The following is a 27,927-nucleotide window of genomic DNA, read 5'->3' on the forward strand; positions in this document are numbered from 1 at the left end:
TTATGACCATTTAAACTGGAGTTTTCTTCTTGATAGTTTAAAGAGAGCTGGTATCCCGGAAAGCTGGAGGAGATTGATTGAGGATTGCATTTCTTCTCCTGTTTTTCAGGTTTTGATCAATGGAGATATGTCTGATGAGTTCTCTCCCTCCAGGGGGATCCGTCAAGGGGATCCTATGAGCCCTTTCCTTTTTGTTATTGCTATGGAGAGGTTGTCGCACCTGATCCAAGAGGCTGTGAGCAATGGGAATTTCCATCCTGTGTCCATCAACAAGTTCTGCCCTCCGATTACCCATTTGTTCTTCGCTGACGATGTGATGATCTTTGTGGAAGGGAATGAGGAGCAAGTTGGTGTGGTTATGGATATCCTTAATTGTTTCTGCGCTGCTTCTGGCCAGAAGATCAATATCCAAAAATCCCGGATGCTTTGCTCTAAAAACATGGATAAAGGCGTTTGTAAAAGGCTAAGTGATTTATCTGGTATTCCTCTTACTCACTCTTTGGGGAAGTATCTTGGGGTCCCCCTCCATAGCGACAGAGTTTCCAAAGCCTCTTTTAAAGAAACTCTGGATAAAACTAATGGGTTGTGTGCTAGTTGGAAAGCTAATTCTCTTTCCCTGGCAGGCCGTCTAACGTTAATTCAGTCTGTCAATTGCGCGGCTCCTAATCATATCATGCAAGCCTGTAGACTGCCTGAGCCTGTTCTTAATGAGCTTGACAAAATTAACCGGCGTTTCCTTTGGGGAGAGTCTAGAGAGAGGAAAAAGATTCACCTTGTCCCTTGGAAGGAGGTCTGCCAGCCGAAGAGTATGGGAGGTCTTGGGATAAGACAAGCTAAGGATAATAACAAAGTCTTATTAATGAAGCTCCTCTGGAGAATGTGGCAATGCCCCTCCTCTCTTTGGGTTCGTCTTCTCTGTGGAAAGTATCGAAAAGACAAAATATTTGGGGGCCCTAAGGAGAGAGTTGTCAATTGTTCTTTCCTTTGGAAAGGGCTTAGCGCTGTGTTTGCGGAGTTCTGCTCGGGGGTTGGCTTGGAGGTGGGTAATGGCAAATCCATCAGTTTCTGGAATGATATCTGGATTGGGGACAACCCGTTATTAGAAGTGTGTAGCTCCCCTCCGCCTAGTAATATCCGTAATTGGAGGATCGCCGATATGGTTGATTCTGAGGGGGATTGGACTTGGTCTAAGTTTGACACCTTCTTTAGCCTGGATACTCTCCTTAGAATTAGATGAGTGAAGATAAGTAATCAAGAGGAAGATAAGGATAGGCATTGCTGGGCCCTGACTAACAATGGTGCTTATTCCTGCAAATCGGCCTTTGAAGCATCTACCCTCAACAGGTCCGGTCCTATCTCTGATACTTGGAAATTCATTTGGGCCCTAAAAATCCCTTACCGTATTAGGAGTTTCTTGTGGCTGGGGGTTAAGGACAAGTTGCTTACTAATTGGGAAAGGCACAGACAGCATCTGGTGGATTCAGGAGCTTGCAGTAGATGCAGAGGCCATGATGAAACTTTGTGCCATGCTCTTAGGGACTGCTCTAAGAGTAAAGAGGTGTGGAAGAAAATTCTCCCACACCACATTCTTTCTTCCTTCCTTGCCCACTCTGAGCGTGACTGGTTCTCTGTTGGTGTTAGTGGGAAGTTACTGGCGAACATGGAGCATGGCGATATTTTCTTTGCTATCATCTGTCACCAAATTTGGAAGTGGAGGAACGAGGAGATTTTTGGTGATAAAGCTGTTTTTATTCCTAACTTAGCTGAGTTCTTCTCGGAAAAACTCTCTAATATTACTGAGAGTTTCAAAGGGGATTCCCTTGCCAGGTCTACCCAGAAGAGAGATGTCCACCTCCTTGGTTGGAGCAGGCCAAGAGAAGGGGTGGTGAAATTGAATACGGATGGCTCCTGCCTCAATGATGGGAAGATTGCTGCCGGAGGTGTTCTTAGAGATGCGGGGGGCGCCTGGCTGTCTGGGTTCACCCAGAGTCTGGGGTTGGGCTCTTACTTTTTAGTGGAGCTTTGGGGTATTCTCTCTGGTATCAAGCTTGCCAAGAGTCTGTGTTTAAAGTTGTTATCTGTTGAGTCTGATAACATGGAGGCCATTAAAATGATTTCTGATAATCATGCTATTTGTCTTAATAGCCGAAACCTTATCAAAGCTATTAAAAAGCTCTGCTCTTCCTTTGAGTTCATAAAGTTCAGCCATATTTTCAGAGAGCATAACCGGGTTGCTGATCGCTTGGCGGCGGCTGGTCATGAGGGGATGTTGGGCGTCACTACCCTTTCTGATCCTCCTATTTTTCTCTCTTCTCTTCTTTTAGAAGATAGGATTGGGGTTAGCTTCCCTAGGCTGATCCCAGGATAAGTTTTCTTTTGGTTGGTTGTTTTTTCTTTCCCTGTTTCTACCAAAAAAAAAATATTTACTTTTAAATATAAATTTTATTTTATTTAATTAAAAATTATGTATATATTTTTAGGTAGGTTTATATGGGTTGGATTTGGGATTTGATTTTTAACCCAACCAGATTCGAGCCCGCCTAAATTAATAACGGACTGTGCTGGGTTGGACGGATTGTTTTTACATAAAAGCCTGTTAGGCACGGTCTATAGACAAGTCTATATTATAATAAAAAAATTTACTATATTCAATTAGGTGAATAGTAAATTATTTACGGCCTGTATAATTTATAAAAAAAAATTAGAAGAAAAGAGAGGTGAGATATTAAAAGAAACAAACTCGTTATCATTTGAAATGGATTCACGTGACACGATATGAGCAGTCTTATTTGCTAATATAAAAAAAAGATTGTTGTAAGTTGAACTAACTGTGAAATTTGTTAAAGAAAGATTAATTGTTACAAGCTTGACAAACTCGTTGATGAAGGTTTAATTCTAAGATTAAAACCTTAAGAAGACGGTTGAATATTCCCCAAGGATTACGTCTGACGTTCTTTGAGGGTGATGGTTGAAATTATTTGATTTTCCTCAATGTACACTATGGAAAGAATGTTCTTCCCACAAATATTATGATGCTAAAGTCAACAGATGTAATAATTAATCAGCTTTCGTCCCAACAAATCTTACCATTGTAATATTGAATGAACAACTATTTATAGTCTTAAAGATAGAAGTTACCTGGATGGTGGAAATTACCTGGATGATGGAGGTTACCTTCAAAGACCATAATCCATGTTTAAGATATGGTTTTAGTTAGAAAAAAGGCCTAATACACCACTAGCTCATTGAACTTGTCCATAATAGTAGATTGACTCCCTAAACTTTGCAAGTGTCTTACTAGCTCTTTAAACTTGATTATTTTGTATCACCAACTCCCTAAACTTGTCCATAAAAATATATTATCTCCCTAAACTTTATAAGTGTCTCATTAACTCCCTAAACTTGCTTATTCAGTAAAAACTAAATACAAAAACCATAATACTAACTTTCAATCTTCATCCATTCAATCTCTCAAACCTGCAACACTAACTCTTATAATAGTTGAAATGTATGAAAACAGAAAAAATTACCTCTCGAATAGATGAAGATGTATTTTTAAAATTTAGGTTTAATAGGTTTTTGTATTTAATTGCTATGGAATGGGCAAGTTTAAAGAGTTTGTGAGATATTTATAAAGTTCAAAGATCTAATCTACTTTTATGGACAAGTTCGGAGAGTTGGTAATATGAAATAATCAAGTTTAAAGAACTGGTAAGACACTTACAAAGTTTAGGGAATCATTATACTATTATAGCTGGTGATGTATTATGTCAAACTTTTATTAACTGTAAGGGTGAGGTGGAGGCTCCAATTGCTAATAGTAAGGTAAAAGGTTAACTACGTATATATTGGTTATATCAATTGATTCTCACTTTTAATTTTGGATTTTTTTTCCAAAAATAAAAGTAAAAATACATATTTAAAAAATATTAGAAATATATATAAAAAAATATTTGAATAAAATTGTATCTGTTTGCATCATGATTAATTTTTTGGCTTTATATAACTTTAAATGTATTAATTGGTCTAAATTACGTCTAAACAGATATTTTTAGAGTGAATATCAGAAGAAACATAAGGGAAATTGAAAAGGTCATTTAAGATTTTTAATGTGTGTTTTGTAAGCCAATTAAAAAGCACGAAAGTTAGAAAGTGTCAGTATCAATCCATCGTGAAAGTTAAAGTGGAGCAGTTATTTGATATAGTAGAGAACGTGGATTGGTGGAAACAATAAGAAGTTGCTCTCCACATCTATAAAAGGTGGAAATCACGATGGAGAAAAGGAACTGAACACACACTCATGCAAAACTTTAGGAACTTCAAGTACAAAGTTCATTTATGCTTCCAATACAATTTTATTTTTATTGTTCTTCAATCATTTTTGTAAGGTCGGTATCGTTTTGATAATCAAATCTTTGGAATTTTACAGTCTGTTTATTCCTCACAGTCGTTTGATAATTAGAAGTTAGTTAGGCACAATTTTATTCCATAGTTCGATAGTATTATAGTTCTCTGGCACGCCCGCATTTTTCACAAAAAGAGCCAAACAAAAATTGGCACGTTCAGTGGGACCCAATCACAATGCCGCCGAAGAAAAATGATAAGAACAACTGTAGGTGCCGCGGCCTCGCCCGGAAGACCCGGGGGGTGGACACCGTTGACAACAGATGTTGTGATTGGCGCCGAAAGCAACCAATCGCGAAATCAAACTTCTCGGCAAGGCCGGAGCTCGGAGTATGGAAGAGTCGCCACCCACGAATGGGAAATGAACACTGATCCCTTACGGGAGACCGGTGAGGGTTCGAGAAATGTGGGTACGAGCCGAGAAGGCTAGCTCCTTTCCGGAGAAAGGCTACTAGGCATCCCGACATCGCCCGGTTCTGAACCACCGGCCTCCTACTTAGCATGTTAGGCGCTAACGGACTAATCGCATATTTCTTTAAGTTTAAAATTCATTTGAAACCTTTTCTTTCTCGTTTTGAAAACTATTTTGAGCATATTATTGAAAGCCATTTTAGTAAAGGATCACCCATTTACATGAATTAGAATATGCAGAAGGAAGAATCGGTTTATTACAACGCGAATTATGCTTTAAGCTATACATTAAGTCTAAACTAATCTTCACTCCCCAAAGAACAACTTATTTACGTGGATCGTGCCTTAATCGTCGTTGGAACGATTTAGGCACATTTCAAAACCCCGTTGATTTACTTGCTTTTCACTCGAATCGTCGTTGGAACGGTTCGAGTGCTTGAAAACGTGAAAAATGCACATTCAACCGAAAACGTGATTAAGCATACAAGTCCATTTATTTTTGTACAAAAACCGTTTAAACCAAAAACGATTCCAAACTCTATTATTTACAAAAAGGCGGTTTTAATTATAAGGTTCGCTTAATCCATCGTTGGAACGGATTAATGTTTCAAAACATGACATTTGGAAAACCATTTAGAACCAAAAAGGAATTAAAAACTCTTATTTATATTTTTAAAAGTCTCCAAATACCTTTAATCTACATAATCAACTTGAAATCTTTTTTGTGGCTTGTTTTCCCATTTTTCTCAAATTAGTCCTCACTTGAACATAATTACAATAATTAACAAATTCAATCCAAAAATTCACCCAACCAAACACATTTGAAATAGATACATTTTGGTAAAAATGGTATTTACACCTATAGATTAAAAATGAAGTAATGAAATAGTACATACTATAATTATTTACATGTACTAATGATAATGAAAATAATACTAGATATAGTACACCCTTAATTTTAATTAGAAAACATGTAAAAGAATGAACAAGGTTCACAAATGTTTTTTTTTCCTTTCCTTTCCTACCAAAAAAAAAACAAGGTTCACAAATAGAAAAATAACCTTTAATCTCCAAATAGTTTTCACATAATAAGTACATAGAAAATAACCCTCCAAAATAATAATTAATATGGTTTAAATGCATTTAAGGAAAACATATATAAATAGATATAGTCTTTACAAAACCAAATTAATGAAAATGATACCCAAATGTACAAAATAAGTAAATACATAATAAGTAATTATTAGTTATATACCCCAAAAATAATTTTAATAAATATACTACATAATTACATATACATATATATAAGATTAAATGCCAAAAAGGTAAGAAAAATGTTCAAAAATAGACTTTTTAAAGTTCCAGCAGCTTTAGACGGAAAATCCGTCGCTAAACATATATTAGTGACAGAAATGGTAGAATTACAGAATCAGATCCCAAACTTTCCAGATTTGTTAAAAGGCTTTAGATCTAATCTATTCTATCATTTTTGGCCTCCGAACTATCCAATCGGGTCATAATCTATAACGGAGCTCCCAAATGATGTTTTATTTCAAAACGTTAATTAAAAAGCTTTTTAAATTCTATATTTACAACGTTTTAGTCCCGAACTACCCTTAAATCGGGTCACGGTTCGTGTTGGGACTTTAAAACGAGGTTTTTATTTCAAATCAAAATCAAAACGTTTATTTAATACGAGACGGAAATTAAATAAATACGGAAGAATAAATAAACGTGATAAAATAACCAACTAGAATTATAAATAAATAAAACTATATACTAAAATAAATAAATAAAATAAGTAAATAAGTAAATGAAATAAATAAAAAACAAGTCTAGTCCTCGGATAATACCTCAAGATCGGTATTGATAGCTGGTGTCGGTTGATTCCACGAGTTATGATTTTTTTGGTGTTTTTTATGTTTTTTTTGTAAAATATTTAACTTTTTGGAAATTTTCAATTTTTAGGAAAAAAAAATGTTTTCTCCCAAAAATTTACTCTCTCTCTAAAATAATTTTTTAGAAAGAGAAGCTCCCAAAATCCACTCCCCCTTTCAAATGCATGGGGATCCGTGCCTTTTATAGGAACGGATCCCAAGGTTGGGCGTACGTGCCCGAAGGCGTCGGGCACATACGCCCAACATTGTTGGGCGACGCCCAACACCTGTTGGGCGATGCCCAACTCTATTGGGCGTACGCCCAACAGGGCGCGCGTCTAACAATCGTTGGGCGACGCCCAACGTTCGTTGGGTGCCGTCCAACGAGTTGAGCGTTCGCCCAACGCTCGTTGGGCGTTCGCCTAATGAGAGTTGGGTGACTACCCAACGAGCGTCGGGCGTACGTCAAACGCCCGCCGGACGAGCGTTTGACGCGCCGAGCCCGTGTCTAGCGTTCACGGGACGACGCTCGTCGCCCGCTGACCATCGGCCGACCTCCGGGGCCTTCTCGTGATTTTTATTTTCAAACTAATAGAATCAACCGCCTTAGCCGTCTATAGTGGGTTTTCGTCACAGGTCCTTCGACTCGGTGTCTACAACAACAAAGATCATATAACAGCCAGTTCTGAAGAAGACGAGATAATGGCAACAGGCAATGTTCCACGTACGGTTGAACGAATTGAAGCTAAAAAGATTGCTAACCCTAGAGGACAATCATTGATCTATACAGAGATCCAAAATTCACCATTCTTGGAGAGACGTTTCAGTTCCATCGAAAAGAATATGGAAGCTATGCGGAGTGACATAGATCAGAAGATGGATAAGATACTCCAGAAGCTGTCGGATCCAGGGGTAATCAAGAATGGTTAAAATCATGCTCCTCAAGGCTCCCTGGAGTCCAACGATGGGCGTGAGGTGTCCGACGCTGAGAAGTATCAAATTCCACCTTTGAGGGATGAAGTTGTCTTGCAAAAGGCCGCTAGTTCAGCAGGCCGAGAGAATACTTGTGTTTCCCCTACAATTACATGGGACCTAATTAAAAAGGATCAACGTAGAAAAAGTGCCAAATAGAGAAAGAGCCGGAGAACACCGCTCAACCAGAACCATCCGCAAGAAATAGAGCAAACTGACCAAAAATGAAAGGGGAACAGAGTTTAGGTGGGCAGTAGCACGTCCCACGAACCAAAGCTAGTAGAGCTCGAAAACAAAAAGAACGTAGAGCAAGAACATGGGCAGGTGGAGATCGTGGGAAGTCCACAAAGAAATAGAGCTCGTTGCATAAAGGGAACCAACTGAAGGAACGTGGGTTAGTGGAACAAGAATGTGGGCACAGTAGTTACCAGCACTAACAAGACACAGTATTTAAAGAAGAGAAAAAGCAAGAAAAGGGATCCAACTCAAACCAATTCAACAAAATGAAATCAAATCAAACCAAATCCTAATGGAATTCAAACAATTCTTCCATTACGGACTCTAGCTATTCTACAGCCTTAGTTTATTCATCTTGATTTAACTTTCAACATGTAAGTTCTAGCTCTAGTCTCTCAGTTTCTATCAACAAAGTCATTCAAATACAATGCAAGCAATGTTATTCCCTTTGCAATCTCTCTTTTGCAACATCTTAGTATAGTCATAATCAGTATTTTAGATTCCACTACGAACTCTAAACACTTTTATGTCCTTTAAGCTTTTTACACTTTCGTTTGACTATAAGTTAGATCCAGCTCTTAGCTCTTTTTGTAGTTTTTTGACAAAGCTACTGGCACGCTCGCAATCCGATCCAATCCACACAAGAAAGGCACCAAACAATTCTGGAACGCTCGGTGGGACCCTGCTGAGATGGCACCTAAAAAGAATTCGAAGGAGAATATTGTTGCATCTATGGATGCAGATGTGTATGGAGCTACAAGACAGAGAAAAGGTCCTGTGGAGGTTACTGATGAAACTGAAGCAACATTCCTAGAGTTTCAGGATATAGGACATGTTCGGCCAAACAGAGCCAGGGAGAACACTGGACAGATCCTAGAGCTAGAGTCTTCTCCGACCGTAGTTGGTGCTCTGAACAATTTGCAGAAATCTATAGACATGATGATCAAAATGATGGCAGAGGGTTTCTCTCAAAAGTAGCCAGAGACCCTAACTGGAGCCAGAAAGGTCATGATGGAGGCAAATAAAGTCTCATCACCGCCCAAAGGAAAAGAAGATGTGATCTTACTAGAAGGTCCACTATAAAAGTACTAGATACCACCACTAAGAGAGGATGGAGTCTAAAAAGGCGCGTCAATTGGGGGGAAAATCCTGGTGGGGTTAGAATTACTCAACCCATCACACCGGCTACATATTTCCAAGCACACACAAATGCGTAAACTGGTCCCCAGTTTTATCACCGGGAAGATGATATGCCTCAAGAGTCAGGGGGCAGGCTTCGAGGAGGGGGAGGCAGCCCATGTGGAGCCTCTTATGGTCCCCAATTCAGCTCTCACCAGAACCAAACAGGAAATCCTACTATGAATATGGAGATAGTAAGGGACATGGTTCAAGAGCTCTATGGCCCTGGGCTCAGATAAGTAGGGAGGCTAGAGTTCCACAAGCCATACCCAGTGGCTATAGACAGAGAATCCTTATCCTCGGGGATATCGAATTCCTGACTTTACTCTTTTCTCTACAGAGGAAGGACAATCTACGCTGGAGCATGTGGCTAGATTCACCATCCAATGTGGGGAACTAGCTTTCACTTGGTTCTCTTCTCTCCCGCGGAATTCCATATTTACCTAGCAGGACATGGAGAGACAATTCCATACTCAGTTTTATCATGCAGAACCAGAGATGTGTGTAGCAGAACTTTCCAGGATCTCCTAGAGAAGTGTAGAAATGGCTGACAACTACATTGCACGTTTCAAACGTCTTAGAAGTCGCTGCAGAGTCTTCCTCCTAGAACATGTATTTGTCAAAATGGCCCAAAGAGGGTTAGACATAGAGCTCCGAAAGAAGTTCAAAGGGATGGAGTTCAAAGATTTCTATGAACTGGCCTAGAAGGTGTCGGAGTATGAAGATTTGCTGAGGGAGGACAACTACCAGAAGAAGACCTCGATGGGATCTTACTGTCAGGAAACCAACAAACTGGAGGTAGTTGTGGAAGAACTATTGAGCAAGGGGGCAAAGGTGTGCCCAGATCATTTTCGACCAATCAATGAGGTAGATCCCAAGAAGAATGTTGTCCAATACACCTTTGATGTGGAGAAGATTGAGGAGATCTTCAAGTATCTGGTCAAGGAAAGGTTCATTGTCTTTCCACTAAATTACAAAATGCCAGGAAGAGACGAACTGAAGGGGAAGACCTATTACAAATATCATGATGCATGGACGCATTCTACAGGAGTTTGCTGGACTTTTCGCAACCTCATCTAAGATCACATTGAAAAAAGGATATTGAAGTTCCAGAAGAAGCAAGAGCCCATAATCATTGATGAAGATCCCTTTCCGCCAACAACTTGGGTTAACATGAATTTTTTTTGCTCTTAGACAGATTCTGAATAGCAGGAGAAGCAGGGCAGAACAAAAGCCAAGTAGGCCCCAGCCAATTCAGAATAAGTGATGGATGCCAAGAAGGAGAATCATCATTCATGAGAGGTTACAATACCCGGAAGGAAATGCTAACTCTACAGGGAAAGAGCCACAACCTAAATTTACTTAGAGGCGGCCTAAGTTTGTGGTTCCTTATCCGACAAAGGTCAGCAAAGAGTAGCAGGTGGTGAAGCATAAAAAGTTCCCCAACCCAGTCACTAGAACTCAAAAGCGTAGACTGTTGAGGAAAAAGATGACTGAGAAGTATAAGGCAGAGAGGAGAAGAAGGTATGGAGGCCAAAAAAGCACGCTGCTAAACTCCCAGGGCCAATTGAAATAAGGATATGTGATATTGTAATCCCAATCAACACAATATCACTTACTTTACTTGTAGACTTATAAGGGGACAACATGAGAAAAGAGTACACGGTACAAGTGCAAGAAGTGACAGCAGAATTTGAAGCTTGGGAGATACCTAAGGAAGTGCCCAGGATTAGCAGTGGGATCACGATCCAAACCCCATCAAATGGTGGTCCCAAGAAGGTGGTTTTTGAAAAGCCCTCCATCCAGATGACCCAACATTAAACCTTTGTATATCAAAGCCCATCTCAATGGAAGACCTACTTCTTGGGTGTTGATAGAAAATGGGTCAGCTGTGAATATCATTGGGGAAAAGCAAGGCATATCTTATTGATACTGAAGTCGCAGTATCTGCATTCAATGGAGAAGTCACCAAATCCTTGGGCATTCTACCTCTTGAGGTAAAAGTAAGAACCAAGTCAGATCTATCTACCTTTTTCATGGTTAATTCCTCAGCCAACTACCAAGTCATATTGGGGAGAGAATGGATACACTCAAACTGCTGTTTACCATCTTCTCTCCATAAGTTCCTATTAGTTTGGAAAGGGAATAAGGTAGAGGTGGTATGGGCAGATGACAAGCCATTCGTAGCAGTGTCAGATGCAATCGATGTTAAGTTTTACGGAAGGGAGATAGGTCCAATCAGACTCATCGGACATAGCAAGCTTGGGATGCCAAAAAGGATTTTCATGGGAACGACCAATGAGGAGGCAACCTTTAGGCAAGAAAGAGCTCTAGCAGGACCAAGAACCAGTAGGCCACTAGATGATGCACCAATCATCGAAGAGGTTGATGATGATTAAGTCCTCCTAGGAGCAAAAGGTGGTATCTGCAGCCGCTAAGATAAAAGTGCATATACAGGAGCTGCTAGAAAAAATGTTGCGTATAGAACAACATGAATGTGTCGGGACTGAAGTAATTTGGGAGCAAGAGAAAGAGCTTGAAGAAGGAGAGGAAGAGATCCAACTGTATGAGCTCAAGGCCGCATCACAGAAGTTGGAAGATAATCCCCGATAGGTAGAAGATCCTTTGAAACTAAAAGAGGTGATTATTTTTTTATAGTGATCTGGTAAAAACTCAAGGAGTAACGAATAGTGGTTATAATAAGCCAACACTAGGTTAGAGAAATTGCCTAATACATAAATAACCCCCTGAACTTGTCCAAATGTTGCAACTGCCCCCCCCCCCCCCAACTTTCAATTGTAACAACTTACCCCTCAATCTTGTCCAATTGTAAAAAATAACCCCACAAACTTGTCCAATTGTAAAACATAACCCTAAATTGGGATTTTTGTTACCCCATACTTGAAGCAATCGTAAAAACGTTTCCCCAGATTCGTATCACACCATGAAATCTTCAATGGAACTATTTCTCCACATAAACACCTTTTCACCGCTATAATATTCCAAAAATTTGAATCAAGAAATCACTAAAAAATGAATATAAATAACAAAAAGAAGAAGAAGAAGAATGGAGGATTTCTGATTTACCGTTAGGTTGAAGAATAAGTTGAAGAATTGGGGATTTGGTTACTTAAATACTGATTTTTTTGGGTCCAAAGATCTGATTATCACATTCCATGAGCGTTGCAGCTTTTGTATTTCACGTGTTTCTTACAGTCCATCTCAGCAATTTGGGGTTCTGTTTTACAATTGGACAAGTTTGAGGGGTTATGTTTTACTAATTGGACAAGTTTAAGGGGTAAGTTGTTACAATTAAAAGTTAGGGGGGAGGGCATTTGCAACATTTAAACAAGTTCAGGGGGTTATTTGTGTATTAGGCCTAGAGAAATTATAGCTATGAAATGATTCAACCAAGTGAGTATAAAAAAGCTATGCTAACTTTTCTTATACATAATAAGTCGCCCCCTGCCTATTTCCCAAGTAAAATCCCTTCTCCACAACTTTAATTCACAAAGAGAGTAGTTAGATACCGCCTCTTGAAAGGAATTCATAAGACAATTAGGATAAGGAGACTTCATTTCTTTGTCAATACCAGGACGAATCTATATCCCATATTCTCCTCAGTTGTCCTGTTACCGAAAGGATATGGGCTTCTTTGGACTTATCAAATTTCAAGAACCTGACAACGGTTGATTATAGTGTGTGGTGGTGTGCTACAATGAATACTAGCTCACCGGAACATGCAGGTAAGTGGGCAATGCTGCTTTGGTTTGTGTGGTATTGGCGAAACCAAAAGGTCTGGAACATGCGTTTGTTAAGTCCGGATTTAATCGATGGTCAAGCAGCAGAGTTCCTTCGCAGATGGATGGGGGTGCAGGAATTGGGACGTCATGATGCTACTGCAACTGAAACTCGGCACCCTAAAATCTGGTTTGCCCCTCAAAGCGGATTAAAAATAAACTTCGATGCAGCGGTAAATCCGATGGAAGGCTTCAGTGGTATAGGCGCTGTAATTAGAAGTGTTTCTGGTTCATTTGTGGCTGTCAGGTTTCAACGAATTAATGGGATTTCTGACCCACTTATTGTTGAGGCGATATCGTGCAGGGAGGCTCTTAGCTGGATAAAGGAGAGAGGAGAGACAATGGTATGTGTGGAAGGAGATTCTCAAGTCGTCATTCAAGCTCTACAAAACGAAGATGAAGCAAATTTCTCTAGTTTAGGACTTATACTTTTTGACTGTCGCTTTATTGCGGATTCGCTGCCAAGCTGTGCCTTCGGTTTTGAGAGAAAAATCACACAACAAAAATTGATGAGATCATTTTTTATTTCTGAAGACCAATTCAAAACGATTTAATAATTATTAAATAAACTAGATTAAAAATTAATTTTAAATAAATAAATGTTAAAAAAATATATGAGTTCACATCAATCCAACACGGTACGATTTGGTCGAACGAGCAGTGCATGCGTATGTGGTGGTCATGCACCATATAGTCACAACAATAATTCGATTCTAAATTGCATGGTACATAATCGATCCAATTACTACACTCAATAACTGTTCAATTTCGAAAGGAAGGAGAAAAATAGAGGCGAAGAAAAAAAAAGTTTTCTCTTGTGAACTTTGAACATTTATATAAAAAAATTGAACTGAGAAAATATTTTCAGAAACGTTTGAATAATGTGGGGGAGAAAAGTGCGGTCATTTGAGAGAAAAATGTGCACAACAAAGATTAGTGCAACCAATTCAAAAAAAATTAATAATTCTTAAATAAACGGATTAAAAATTAATTTTAATTAAATAAATTTTGTTGAAAAAATATGAGAGTCTACATCACTCCAGCCCGACTTGGTTTGATCGGACAGATGGTGGTGCATGCGTATGTGGTAGTCATGCAACATGTAGTCACAACAATACTTTGATTCTCAATTGTACGGTACAGAATCGATCCAATTACTATATTCAACTGTTCAATTTCGAAAGGAATGAGAAAAATAGAAGCGAAGAAACAAAATTTCTCTTGTGAGCTTTGAACGTTTATATAAAAATTGAATTGAGAAAATTTTTTCAGAAATGTTTGAATAATGTGGAGAGAAAAGTGCGTTCAGTTGAGAGAAAAATCGCACAATAAAGATTTGTGAGATCAGTTTTAATTTTTTGAAGACCAATTCAAAACGATCTAATAATTATTAAATATACTGATAAAAAATTAATTTTAATTAAATAAATGTTCAAAAATATAAGAGTCACTTCAATCTCACGCGACACAATTTGGTCGAACGGACAGATGCACCCGCATGTGGTGGTCATGTACTATGTATGTTCTCGCTCTTCAATAAAAGTGGGTACTCCTTAGGGCTCATCCTATGTATGTGGAGCACCAGCTTATGAGCTTTTATAACTCTTTCTATATCTCTTGTGGGGCTCCTTCTCTTTTTCTTTTTTTTGAATGAAAGATTGAGTATTATAAATTAATGAATGTCAAAAGCCAATAGGCTAACAAATTGGGAAGGAATAAAAGTTGTTACAATCGGAATTGAAGCAGATAAACCTAATCTGGCAAAGGCATCTGCCACTTGATTTGCTGATCGCCGCAACTAAATGCACTTTTCTCTTCCCACAGTATTCAAACGTTTTTGAAAATATTTTCTCAATTCAATTTTTATATAAATGTTCAAAGTTCACAAGAGAATTTTTTTCCTTCGCTTCTATTTTTCTCTTTCCTTTCAAAATCGAACAGTTATTGAGTGTAGTAATTAGATCGATTATATATCATACAATTCAGAATAAAATTATTATTGTGACTACATGGTGCATGACCACCACACGCGTGTGCACCGCCATCCGTCCAACCAAAACAGGTCGGGTTTGACCGGATCGGAGTGATGTGGACTCTTATATTTTTCGAACAAAATTTATTTAATTAAAATTAAATTTTAACTAGTTTATTTAAGGCAAAAAGCATAATTAAGCCCCTGAACTTTACCTGTTTTAAGGATCAAGCCCCTGATTAATTATTTTTCCACATTGAGCCCCTGATCATTGATTTTGTTATGGATTTGGCCCTTATTTAACTTTTCGGTCGAGTTTAGGAGATGAGAAGATCGATTTGACGATTCTAATGTTGAAAATCACAAAATGAGAGAGGAGAAAATTAAGTTTGGAAGAATATACTGGAAATTAATTTCCATAATTTCGTTTTAGTTTTTAATTTTTATCTCTCCTAGTCAAGGAATTCTTATTTTTACTTGTCCATGTCAACAAGCCGAATCGCCCTAACGATATATACAATCCAAACTCGATGGAAAAGTTAAATAAGGGTCAAATCCATAATAAAATCAATGATCAGGGGCTCAATGTAGAAAAATAATTGATCAGGGGCTTGATCCTTAAAACAGGTAAAGTTTTAGGGGCTTAATTATGCTTTTTGCCTTTATTTAATAAATATTAAATCATTTTGAATTAGTCTTCAGAAATCAAAACTGATCGCACTAATCTTTATTGTACGTATTTTTCTCTCAATTCAACACATTATTTTCTCCCCCATATTATTCAAACATCTCTAAAAATATTTCTCGAGTTCAGTTTTCATAGAAATGTTCAAAGTTCATCAAACAAGACATTATCATTATTTTTCATTCGCTTCTGTTTTTTCCTTTTGAAATTAAGCCGTTCTTCCGTGTAGTAATTACACAATTTTGTACCGTAGGTGCAATTCAATTCCGGATTATTATTTTGACTAGACTATCTATATATAATATAAAACAGTAACGATGGAGCTGAGGTGTCACTTCCTCCTTTTTTACTGATAAAAAATAAAATAAAATATATAATATAATATATAATTTTAATTATACTATTATATTTATCTATAAAAAGATAAATTTTATCCGTACTATGTTTAAGAGTTTTATAGAATTTAAATTAATCCCTAAAATCTCTCTAATCCTCTACATATCTATATATTCTATATATATAATATAAAACAGTAACGATAGAGCTGAGGTATCACTTCCTCATTTTTTACTGATAAAAAATAAAATAAAATAAAATAAAATATATAATATATTAATTTTAATTATATTATTATATTTATCTATAAAAAGATAGATTTTATCCGTACTACATCTAAGAGTTTTACAGAATTTAATCCCTAAAATCTCTCTAATTCTCTACATATCTATCTATATATAATATAAAACAGTAACGATGGAGCTGAACTGTCAATTTCTCCTTTTTACTGATAAAAAATAAAATAAAATATATAATATATTAATTTTAATTATATTATTATATTTATCTATAAAAAGATAGATTTTATCCGTACTACATCTAAGAGTTTTACAGAATTTAAATTAATCCATAAAATCTCTAATTCTCTGCATATCTATATATAATACTAGCTTAAGTACCCGTGCAATGCTCGTGATATTCAATAATTTTCTTCAGCTACAATATTTATGTATTTTTTTTTTTGAAGATTACAATATTTATGTATTAATGTATAGATATATTTGAAATAAATAATAATAAAACAATCTAAATTTAATATTTTAAATATATATATATTAACATATTAATTAAATATATATATTAACATATTAATTAAGAGAAGTTTATTTTACTTTTCAAAAGAGATGTATTTTTAAAAATTTATACTCTAACTTATCATATAAGGATAATTATATATTTATCTTTATTATGGTAAATAAGAATTTAAAAGTTAGTTTTGCTTTTAAAAACGGACATCTATTCAACCTTTCCTTAAGGTATGGTTGGAAAGAGATACACCAATATATTAAAATTAATATTTTTCATGGCTAGCAATTATCATAGAGAAACAAATAATAATAATAAGTCTTATTATCTTTCTCGAAATTCAAATTGCAATTTGTTATTAATGGTGTGATAATGAATCGGGTATAAAAAAATTGCATCCATTACTACAACAATTAAATATGTCATTTCCCGATGTTTCATCAATTAAATTACTATAATTTGATTCTTATTTCAATTTCATCACATATTTGATCAATAAGTTAATATATATATATTTTTTATAACGGAAACTTATATTGGAACAAAAGAAACAACATCATTCCGAATACATGAAAAAGCACAAGCAAAGAAATCTTCTATAAAAATTTCCATCTGAGAAAGAGATCGTACCCAAGCAGCTAAATTATATGCAACCATATTCGTTTGGCGTCTCTCAAATACGAATTCGATTGACACAAAAGCACGTGCCACATCGAATATATCGCTTAAAATTACACCCAACCAATTTGTCAAAACTTGATCTCCTTTAAGCAATTGGATTGCTGAAACCGAGTCAGATGCACCTAAAATCATTTGATAACCACAACCATGAACTACCCGCAATGAGAAGAGAATTGCAAGAAGCTCTGCATGTAGTGTATTTAAGACATGAGATGTCCAATGGAAGTAGCAATTTAAACTCCAAAAGAATCAATTCACAATTCACAGATGAGGGAGGTGTTGCAGATTTTATAATAACGACCGAAATTGGAGGTGAAATTCTTCTTAGCAAAGAAAAACACAATTGATGAACGTGAAAGAGAGCAATTTTCGAATATAGAAAGAGAAGTAGGTCGAGAGAGATGGGAAATAGCGGGCTGTTTAGATTGAAATTTCTCAAACGTTGGTTTTCTCTGGAAAAAACTGGATAGAAATAGCTGATTTTAGGGATATGAATACGTTAGGGATTTGAGTTTATAGGATACGTGAAGTTACTGAGTTAGTGGGAGAGTCATCATACAACTAAAATTTTAAAGGTTGTGAATAAGTGGGACAATAACTATTAATTTTGAATAAAATAAAAGAAACTAAATAATAGATTAATAAATATTAAATAAATAAATAATTAATTAAATTCAGAAATTACCTGAAACTGACACATCAGCATTTTATCTCCAGCTTTTAGTATATGTATAGATAAAACAGTAACGATGGAGCTGAGGTATCATTTCGTCCTTTTTTTACTGATAAAAAATAAAATAAAATATATAATATATTAATTTTAATTATATTATTATATTTAACTATATAAAGATAGATTTTATCCATACTACATCTAAGAGTTTTACAGAATTTAAATTAATCCCTAAAATCTCTCTAATTCTCTGCATATCTATATCTATATTCTATATATAATATAAAACAGTAACGATGGAGCTGATGTGTCACTTCCTCCTTTTTTACTGATAAAAAATAAAATAAAATATATAATATATTAATTTTCATTATATTATTATATATAAAACGATAGATTTTATCCGTACTACATCTAACAGTTTTACAAAATTTAAATTAATCCTTAAAATCTCTCTAATTCTCTGCATATCTATATATTCTATATCTATATATAATCTATATTCTATATAAAACAGTAACGATGGAGCTGAGGTGTCACTTCCTCTTTTTTTACTGATAAAAAATATAATAAAAAATATAATATATTAACTTTAGTTATATTATTATATTTATTTATAAAAAAGATTATTTTATCCGTATTATATCTAAGAGTTCTACATAATTTAAATTAATCCCTAAAATCTCTCTAATTCTCTGCATATCTATATATATATAATATAAAACAGTAACGATGGAGCTGAGGTGTCACTCACTCCTTTTTTACTGATAAAAAATATAATATAAAATATAATATATTAACTTGAGTTATATTATTATATTTATTTATAAAAAAATTATTTTATCTGTACTATATCTAAGAGTTTTACAAAATTTAAATTAATCCCTAAAATCTCTCTAATTCTCTGCATATCTATATCTAAAAGTTCTACATAATTTAAATTAATCCCTAAAATCTCTCTAATTTTATGTATATCTATATCTAAAAGTTCTGCATAATTTAAATTAATCCCTAAAATCCCTCTAATTCTCTCCATATCTATATTCTATATATAATATAAAACAGTAACGATGGAGCTGAGGTGTCACTTCCTCCTTTTTTACTAATAAAAAATATAATATATTAACTTTAGTTATATTATTATATTTATTTATAAAAAGATTATTTTATCCGTACTATATCTAAGAGTTCTACAGAATTTAAATTAATCTCTAAAATCTCTCTAATTCTCTGCATATCTATATCTAAAAGTTCTACATAATTTAAATTAATCCCTAAAATCTCTCTAATTTTATGTATATCTATATCTAAAAGTTCTGCATAATTTAAATTAATCCCTAAAATCCATCTAATTCTCTGGATATCTATATTCTATATATAATATAAAACAGTAACGATGGAGCTGGGGTGTCACTTCCTCCTTTTTTACTAATAAAAAATCTAATAAAAAATATAATATATTAACTTTAGTTATATTATTATATTTATTTATAAAAAGATTATTTTATCCGTACTATATCTAAGAGTTCTATAGAATTTAAATTAATCTCTAAAATCTCTCTAATTCTCTGCATATCTATATCTAAAAGTTCTACATAATTTAAATTAGTCCCTAAAATCTCTCTATTTCTTTGCATATCTATATATAATATAAAACAGTAACGATGGAGCTGAGGTGTCACTTCCTCCTTTTTTATATCATTAATTGTAATTATTAATTATATTTTTGTTAATATTTATATATTAAGATGAATCCTTGCATCGCATGGGTCAAAAACTAGTATAATATAAAACAGTAACTATGGAGCTGAGGTGTCACTTCCTTAGTTTTTACTGATAAAAAATAAATTAAAATATATAATATATTAATTTTAATTATATTATTATATTTAACTATATAAAGATAGATTTTATCCGTACTACATCTAAGAGTTTTACAGAATTTAAATTAATCCCTAAAATCTCTCTAATTCTCTGCATATCTATATCTATATTCTATATATAATATAAAACATTAACGATGGAGCTGATGTGTCACTTCATCCTTTTTTACTGATAAAAAATAAAATAAAATATATAATATATTAATTTTATTTATATTATTATATATAAAACGATAGATTTTATCCGTACTACATCTAACAGTTTTACAAAATTTAATTTAATCCCTAAAATCTCTCTGATTCTCTGCATATCTATATATTCTATATATTATATAATATAAAACAGTAACGATGGAGCTGAGATGTCACTTCCTCCTTTTTTTACTGATAAAAAATAAAATAAAATATATAATGTATTAATTTTATTTATATTATTATATATAAAACAATAGATTTTATCCATACTACATCTAAGAGTTTTACAGAATTTAAATTAATCCATAAAATCTATCTAATTCTCTGCATATCTATATATATATAATAATATAATATAAAACAGTAACGATGGAGTTGAGGTGTCACTTCCTCATTTTTTACTGATAAAAAATAAAATAAAATATATAGTATATTAATTTTATTTATATTTATTTATAAAAAGATAGATTTTATCCGTACTATATCTAAGAGTTTTACAGAATTTAAATTAATCCTTAAAAACTCTCTAATTCTCTGCATATCTATATATAATATAAAACAGTAACGATAGAGCTGAGGTGTCACTTCCTCCTTTTTTACTGATAAAAAATAAAATAAAATATATAATATAATATATTAATTTTAATCATATTGTTATATTTATCTATAAAAAGATAGATTTTATCCGTACTACGTTTAAGAGTTTTATAGAATTTAAATTAATCCCTAAAATCTCTCTAATTCTCTACATATCTATATATTCTATATATATAATATAAAACAGTAACGATGGAGCTAAGGTGTCACATCCTCATTTTTTACTGATAAAAAATAAAATAAAATATATAATATATTAATTTTAATTATATTATTATATTTATCTATAAAAAGATAGATTTTATCCGTACTACATTTAAGAGTTTTACAGAATTTAAATTAATCCCTAAAATCTCTCTAATTCTCTGCATATCTATATATAATATAAAACAGTAACGATGGAACTGAACTGTCACTTTCTCCTTTTTTACTGATAAAAATATATAATATATTAATTTTTAATTATATTATTATATTTATTTATAAAAAAGATCATTTAAAGTAAATGTGAAAATAAAATAATAATATTTAATTTATATAGCATCTTTATGTCATTAATTGTAATTATTATATTATATTTTTGAATTTTAAGATGAATCCGTGCATCGCACGGGCCAAAAACTAGTTTTATCTTAAAAACGACCTGCTTTTAAAGCGTGACACGATTTAAAAAACGGCATCACGAATGTTTTAAAAGAGCGACTTCATCTGCGACTCTTTTTTTTTTTTTTTTTTTTTTTTGGTATGCTTCAAGGTAGGTGACAAATTTAAATTTGAAATTATAAAATAACCCTATTTGTTTTTTCCAATAAAGTCTCCAATGGTGGCCATCACTATCATCGCTCAACGAACTGTCTAGTTAACAGCTATCTACTAACCACCAAAACCGTAATTTACCAAACCTCCATTTCCACATTTCCCCTTATCTCTCACCTTCTAAAATTCGCTGTTCTCTAGGGTTTTCAGCTAACCGTCTGATTCCCAACAGCCCAAATTATTCCTTTATTTCATTCATAAGGTCGGTGTTTTTTGATTTGGGCATGAGAGTATTAAGCGCAGACCTCTTCGAACCTCGAACGATCATGGACTCGGATTACTCTCCTAGTTCCCTTGATTCCTCTGCGTCTGACCCCGACTTCGCCTTTGCCTTCAACGATAGCAACTTTTCCGATCGGGTTCTTAAGATCGAGATCGTCCCCGATTTGCCTGATACTAAGTCCGATGGCGACCCTTGCACTAGCATCGCTGATTGGGCTCGCAATCGCAAGAGACGAAGGGAGGATATCAAGAAAGAAAATGGTAGTTTCTTTCACAAACCCTAGAATTTTGAAATTGAGTATGGGAATTTGAATTTTGTTGCGCTCTAGCGAAGAATTTGCGGCGATTTTGTAATATTTTGGGCGTTATGGTTTTGGGCGTTTTGATGAGTTTTTGCAGATTGAAATTTATGTTTCTGTTGTTAATTCTGTTCAATTTTTTTTTTTTCGTTCTGGTTTTAGCCACTGAGGGTTTTGCGCAAAGTGAGGAGCAGATAATAAGCTGTAATATGCCGGATACAGAAGATGCTGTAGTCTATGAAAACCAAGATGAAGAACCAATGGCAATGATTGAAGAACCTCCTACTGATGCTGTTTTAGGTCAGACTCATCTAGGTATTTAATTTCATCTTATTAACTGAGTTGTGAGTATGATTTTGTTTCACAATTATAAATGGTTGAATTTAGGGTGTCAAACTATGTTGCAAGGGAAAAGTTATTTCTAAGAAAAATTAGCTAGGAAACCGTAGTGGAAACAGAAAAGAAATGGACACGAAAAGCTGAAACATAATGAAGAAGAGTTTCAGTGGAGACAACCCGACTGACTTGTTGGACACAATTATCATTTCTACTGCATTTGTATCATATATAATCACAGGAAGTATATAGATAACATGACACGATTATGGCATGCCAATCTGAATTGATACCCTTAGTTGAATTTTGGAGATATGTTGATGCTCTATTATTTCTGCAGATGATGATGTTACTGGAAGGGAGAGTAATGATGCATCGTGGAACATGGATTGTTCAACTGTTCTTAGAGTTAAGACTCTTCACATTAGTTCTCCAATATTGGCAGCTAAGAGCCCTTTCTTTTACAAGGTGAGGGGATATGCGGTGTTTTGAACTGCCCTATTCATTGGATGTTTCGTGGAACTTTACGAACTTCTATTGTTTCTTGCAGTTGTTTTCAAATGGGATGAGAGAGTCAGAGCAGCGACATGTAACTCTGCGAATACAAGCCTCTGGTTAATATTAATACTTTTCCGAGTTCTCTTACTTTTAGCATTTCCGCTTGCCAATTCTATTTGTTGGTTTATTTTTATGTGAAAATTTTGATCCAGAAAACCTTTTTCTTCATGCGAAACTGTGCTGTAAGAATTGTGCTCCATTGATTATTTATGGATCATTGTTCAACATTTTTGACATGATAACACAATTTAGAGAGACAACCTGACATGGCTCGTCACGAGTGACATGATTATGATTTTCTGGCATTTGTGTCATATATTCTCGTATGAAACATATTGATAACATTAACATAACACGATTTTGATTCGATAACCTGAATTGGCATCCCTAAACTGATTCTTATTTTGAAATACAAGCCTCTGGTGAATATTCATACTCTTCTCTTACTTTTAGCATTTCCGCTTTCCAATTCTATTTGTTGGTTTATTTTTATGTGAAAATTTTGATCCAGAAACATTTTTCTTCATGTGAAACTGTGCTGTAAGAATTGTGCTCCATTGATCATTTATGGATCATTATTCAACATTTTTGACATGATAATACAATTTAAAGAGAACCTGACTGACACGACACAACATGATTGACATGATTATGAATTTTCTGGCATTTGTGTCATATATTCTCGTATGAAACATATTTGATAACATAACACAAATTTTGATACGATAACCTGAATTGCCATCCCTAATTCAACGTGATACTGATTATTATTTTAAAATACAAACCTCTGGTGAATATTCATACTCTTCTCTTACTTTTAGCATTTCCGCTTGCCAATTCTATTTGTTGGTTTGTTTTTATGTGAAAATTTTGATCCAGAAAACATTTTTCTTCATGTGAAACTGTGTTGTAAGAATTGTGCTCATCATTTAGGGGTCATTATTCAACATTTTTTACATGATAACACAATTTAGAGAGATAACATAACACGATTTTGATTCAGTAACCTGAATTGCCATCTCTAATTCAATGTTATACTGGTTTTTATTTTAAATTAGACTAAAATTGACATGATTCTGGTTTGTCTCTGAGCAGAAGAAGCGGCACTGATGGACCTTCTTAATTTTATGTATAGTAATAGTCTATCAACGACCACACCTACTTCTTTGTTGGATGTGTTAATGGCTGCTGACAAATTTGAGGTAGCGTCATGTATGAGATATTGCAGCAGGATGTTGCGAAATTTACCTATGACCTGTGAGTCTGCCTTGCTCTACTTGGATTTACCTTCTACGGTTTTGATGGCCGAAGCAGTTCAGCCATTGACAGATGCAGCAAAGCAGTTTCTTGCTGCTCGATACAAGGACATAAGCAAGTGAGTTACTTCTTTTATTTGTACATGAGCATTCTTGTTTGAATATAAGACAAAATTTTGGATGGGTTGGATTTGGATCTATGTTGCATGGTCACTCCTCTATAGTAGCGTTTCTATGTTTCGTGTCTGTTTCAGTTTCCTGAAGGCTATCTTTTAGAAATGACGTTTCCCGGTGTTCGCTTCTGTTTTGGCATCCATTTCTGTGTCCGTGCAACATCGATTTGGATACATGGTGTGGTGGGCATAATTTACAACTGCTTTTGCTTAATAGATATGTAAATTAATATGATGAGCTTAGAGAGCTTAGAGGTGGCAATGGTATACACAACCCAACAACATAACACGAACCCAACACAAATTCAGTCAGTTAGCGTTTTATTAATAGGTCATTTTTGGGTTGACACGCGACTTTTTGGCTTGGGTTAAGGTTACCCTTACTAACTTGCAAATGACACGGATATTTAAAATTATTAAATTATATCCTCTCATGTTTTTAGATGTAAGCTTAACAGGTAATAATAAAATTGCAATTGACATGCGAACATGACTTGAAGCTCCCATGTTTTTATGCCATCCTTAATAAGTAAAATTACTAGTGACCTGTGAACACAATACACGAACCCAACATGATATTAACGGGTCAGAGATTTGTTATATATATTTTTGGGCAAACTTTTGGATGCTCAGAGTTAAGTTGCTAATACAAAAATGACAAATATTTAAAAGCATTACTATATCCTCCACTGTTTTTGAAGTCACCATTAAGAGAGGTAGTAAAATCACATGTGGCTCATGAACACAACATGAAAATGACTCTAACCTGGATGCATGGGTTGACACGATTATGACACGAAATTTGTTGGGTTGGGTTAGGATTGATTTATTTGAGACTAACCCGATAGTTGACACAACACGAACACGATGCTTACACGAATTGCCACCCCCACTCACGAGCTTATACTTTTTAGGGACTGCTTGAGTTTCTTCTGGAGAGCGGAAGAAGTGAACTTGAGCCCTTTTTGTTTATGTTTTGGCTTATTTTTTTATCTTTTTTAATTATGAGCTTTATTAGTGTTCTGTTTCTGTTTTTAGGTTCCCAGAAGAAGTCCTAAACTTGCCGTTGGCTGGTATTGAGGCAGTTTTATCTAGTGACGATCTCCAAGTAGCGTCAGAGGATACTGTATATGATTTTGTCCTCAAGTGGGCTCGCATGCATTATCCCAAACTGGACGAACGAAGAGAAATTCTTGGCACAAGACTTGGTCGACTTATACGTTTCCCATTCATGACCTGTCGAAAACTGAAGAAGGTTTTAGGTTGCAATGACTTCGAGCCTGAACTCACATCTAAAGTTGTGCTCGAGGCTCTTTTTTTCAAAGGCGAAACACCTTACAGGCAGCGTATTCTTGCTGCAGAGGAGGCCAGTACATATCGTCGATTTGTGGAACGAGCATACAAGTACCGACCAGTCAAAGTGGTAGAGTTTGAACTTCCTCGCCAGCAGTGTGTAGTGTACCTAGACCTGAAGCGTGAGGAGTGCGTACATCTATTCCCAGCAGGCCGGGTGTATTCTCAAGCATTTCACTTGGGTGGACAGGGATTTTTCTTGTCTGCACACTGCAACATGGACCAACAAAGCTCATTTCATTGCTTCGGATTGTTTTTAGGGATGCAAGAGAAAGGATCCGTAAGTTTCGCCGTCGATTACGAATTCGCAGCAAGATCAAAACCGACCGAGGAGTACGTCAGCAAGTACAAAGGGAACTACACGTTCACAGGCGGCAAAGCTGTTGGTTATAGGAACCTATTCGGCATTCCTTGGACTGCGTTCATGGCAGATGACAGCCTTTATTTCATCAACGGTATTCTCCATCTCAGGGCCGAGCTTACAATAAAACAATGAATCTTCGATCTTTTTCTCGCTCATGGGCCTGCGGTATGTACATTTTTGGTTCCTGAACTGTTTATTTGTTGGACTGATTCCCGCAGTCAAATTGTTCTTATTGCTGTAGATGGAATATATGTTTAAGAACTAACCGAATTTGCTCTCTGCAATCTATATAGACAGAAGAACTGAACAGCTAAAATGTCCATGGATTCGCCTTTTCTTTTTCTTTTCATTTTCCGTTTTTTTAACCTTGCTTTGACTCTTCCCGAAGACAAGCTTAGCCATTATATGTCATCATATACATATTTGCATTGGTATATGTAGCTATTAATAATATCGATATTTTTTTCGGGTCTTTCGAGCTTTAAAAGAACATTTGTCTCTCAAGTTGGCTAGTATTATTAGTTTAGTCTGAAATTAAGTTAGAGTACCAATTTGGTCATTTAACTTGACATTTGGGGTTAAACTATATAGACAGAAGAACTGAACAGCTAAAACCTCCATGGATTCGCCTTTTCTTTTTCTGTTTGTTTTCCGTTTTTTTAACCTTCAGCAATGGATAGATAGGAGATGAATACTAACTTGCTTTGACTCTTGTTGAGGACAAGCTTAGCGATTATATGTCATCATATACATATTTGCATTGGTACATTTAGCTGTGAATAATATCGATGTTATTTTTGGGTCTTTCGAGCTTTAAAAGAGCATTTGGCTCTGAAATTGGCTAGTATTATTAGTTTAGTCTGAAATTAAGTTGACATTTGGGGTTAAACTATATAGACAGAAGGACTGAACAGCTAAAACCTCCATGGATTCGCCTTTTCTTTTTCTTTTCATTTTCCGTTTTTTTAACCTTCAACAATGGATAGGAGATGAATACTAACTTGCTTTGACTCTTGTTGAGGACATGCTTATCGATTATATGTCATCATATGCATATTTGCATTGGTACATTTAGCTATGAATAATATCGATGTTTTTCGGGTCTTTCGAGCTTTAAAAGAACATTTGGCTCTGAAGTTGGCTAGTATTATTAGTTTAGTCTGAAATTAAGTTAGAGTATCAATTTGGTTATTTAACTTGACATTTGGGGTTAAACTTGTTAAACTTGTTCAACATGACACGTGTCAGCATAAGGAAATGATAGGTGTTAAATAAGTACTAATTAATTATATACCGACACGTGTTACTTAGATGTGAAGTTGAAAGGTTAAATTGATAATCAAATTTGATTTTGGAGTAAACTTGATTTTAGCCTGTATGTATATTTGTCCAAATATAAGGTGCTGGTGTGCAAAATTTACATTCAAGATTATATTTCAATGGTGTAATGTGGAATGAATTAGGGGTGTAGTATTTTTTATGTTGTAATACGAATCGATTGATAAAATATATTTGATACAATTCTTATTTTTTTTTAATGATATTTATATCATATATAATTATGAAATATATAATTATGCATGTGTATTATTATAACCCATCATTGATTTGAAAAATAATAATAATAATAAGATTTACGTATTTTACACTTGGATAAAAAAAATTGAAATTCAAAGATTTCAAGTTTAAAGGTATTTTATCTGTACATTTATTTTGAGATTATAAAAAATATAATTTTTTTTATAACTAGTTGTGAGAATAAAATATGTATTTTTTTTTAATAATGTTAACTTGTCAACTTTATGAATAAAGCTTTATGAATAAAGTTGTACCACATGTGACATAGGGTTTAAATCTCTCTTAGTTGCTACTACTCGTCAGTAGACCTACTTGTCAGTAAA

The 27,927-nt window shown here is 34.6% G+C and overlaps 1 protein-coding gene across 2 annotated transcripts; it reads left to right on the forward strand.

The window, feature by feature from the left end:
• Nucleotides 1–21,498: 21,498 nt before the first annotated feature.
• LOC136211140 (BTB/POZ domain-containing protein POB1-like) lies at nt 21,499–26,368 on the forward strand. 2 transcript variants are annotated; one of them, XM_066002689.1, is made up of 6 exons: nt 21,499–21,948; nt 22,149–22,286; nt 22,663–22,790; nt 22,873–22,936; nt 23,976–24,255; nt 25,348–26,368. In XM_066002689.1, the coding sequence occupies exons 1-6, from the start codon at nt 21,690–21,692 to the stop codon at nt 26,156–26,158; spliced, it is 1,680 nt and encodes a 559-aa protein (XP_065858761.1). In that variant the 5' UTR covers nt 21,499–21,689; the 3' UTR covers nt 26,159–26,368. The 2 variants fall into 2 exon arrangements, with proteins under 2 accessions (XP_065858761.1, XP_065858760.1); XM_066002688.1 differs by having other exon boundaries at nt 21,501–21,948; nt 22,149–22,301.
• Nucleotides 26,369–27,927: the final 1,559 nt, after the last annotated feature.

Source organism: Euphorbia lathyris, chromosome 1 (assembly GCF_963576675.1).
Source record: "Euphorbia lathyris chromosome 1, ddEupLath1.1, whole genome shotgun sequence".
Lineage (NCBI taxonomy): Eukaryota > Viridiplantae > Streptophyta > Magnoliopsida > Malpighiales > Euphorbiaceae > Euphorbia > Euphorbia lathyris.

What these genes read in the sequence shown, in the direction of transcription:
- LOC136211140 (XM_066002688.1), top strand. Translation starts at nt 21,690, where the DNA reads ATGAGAGTATTAAGCGCAGACCTCTTCGAACCTCGAACGATCATGGAC. An exon ending in TTTAGGTCAGACTCATCTAG is followed by an intron (nt 22,302 to 22,662) that starts GTATTTAATTTC and finishes TTATTTCTGCAG; the next exon opens with ATGATGATGTTACTGGAAGG. An exon ending in TCTGCGAATACAAGCCTCTG is followed by an intron (nt 22,937 to 23,975) that starts GTTAATATTAAT and finishes GTCTCTGAGCAG; the next exon opens with AAGAAGCGGCACTGATGGAC.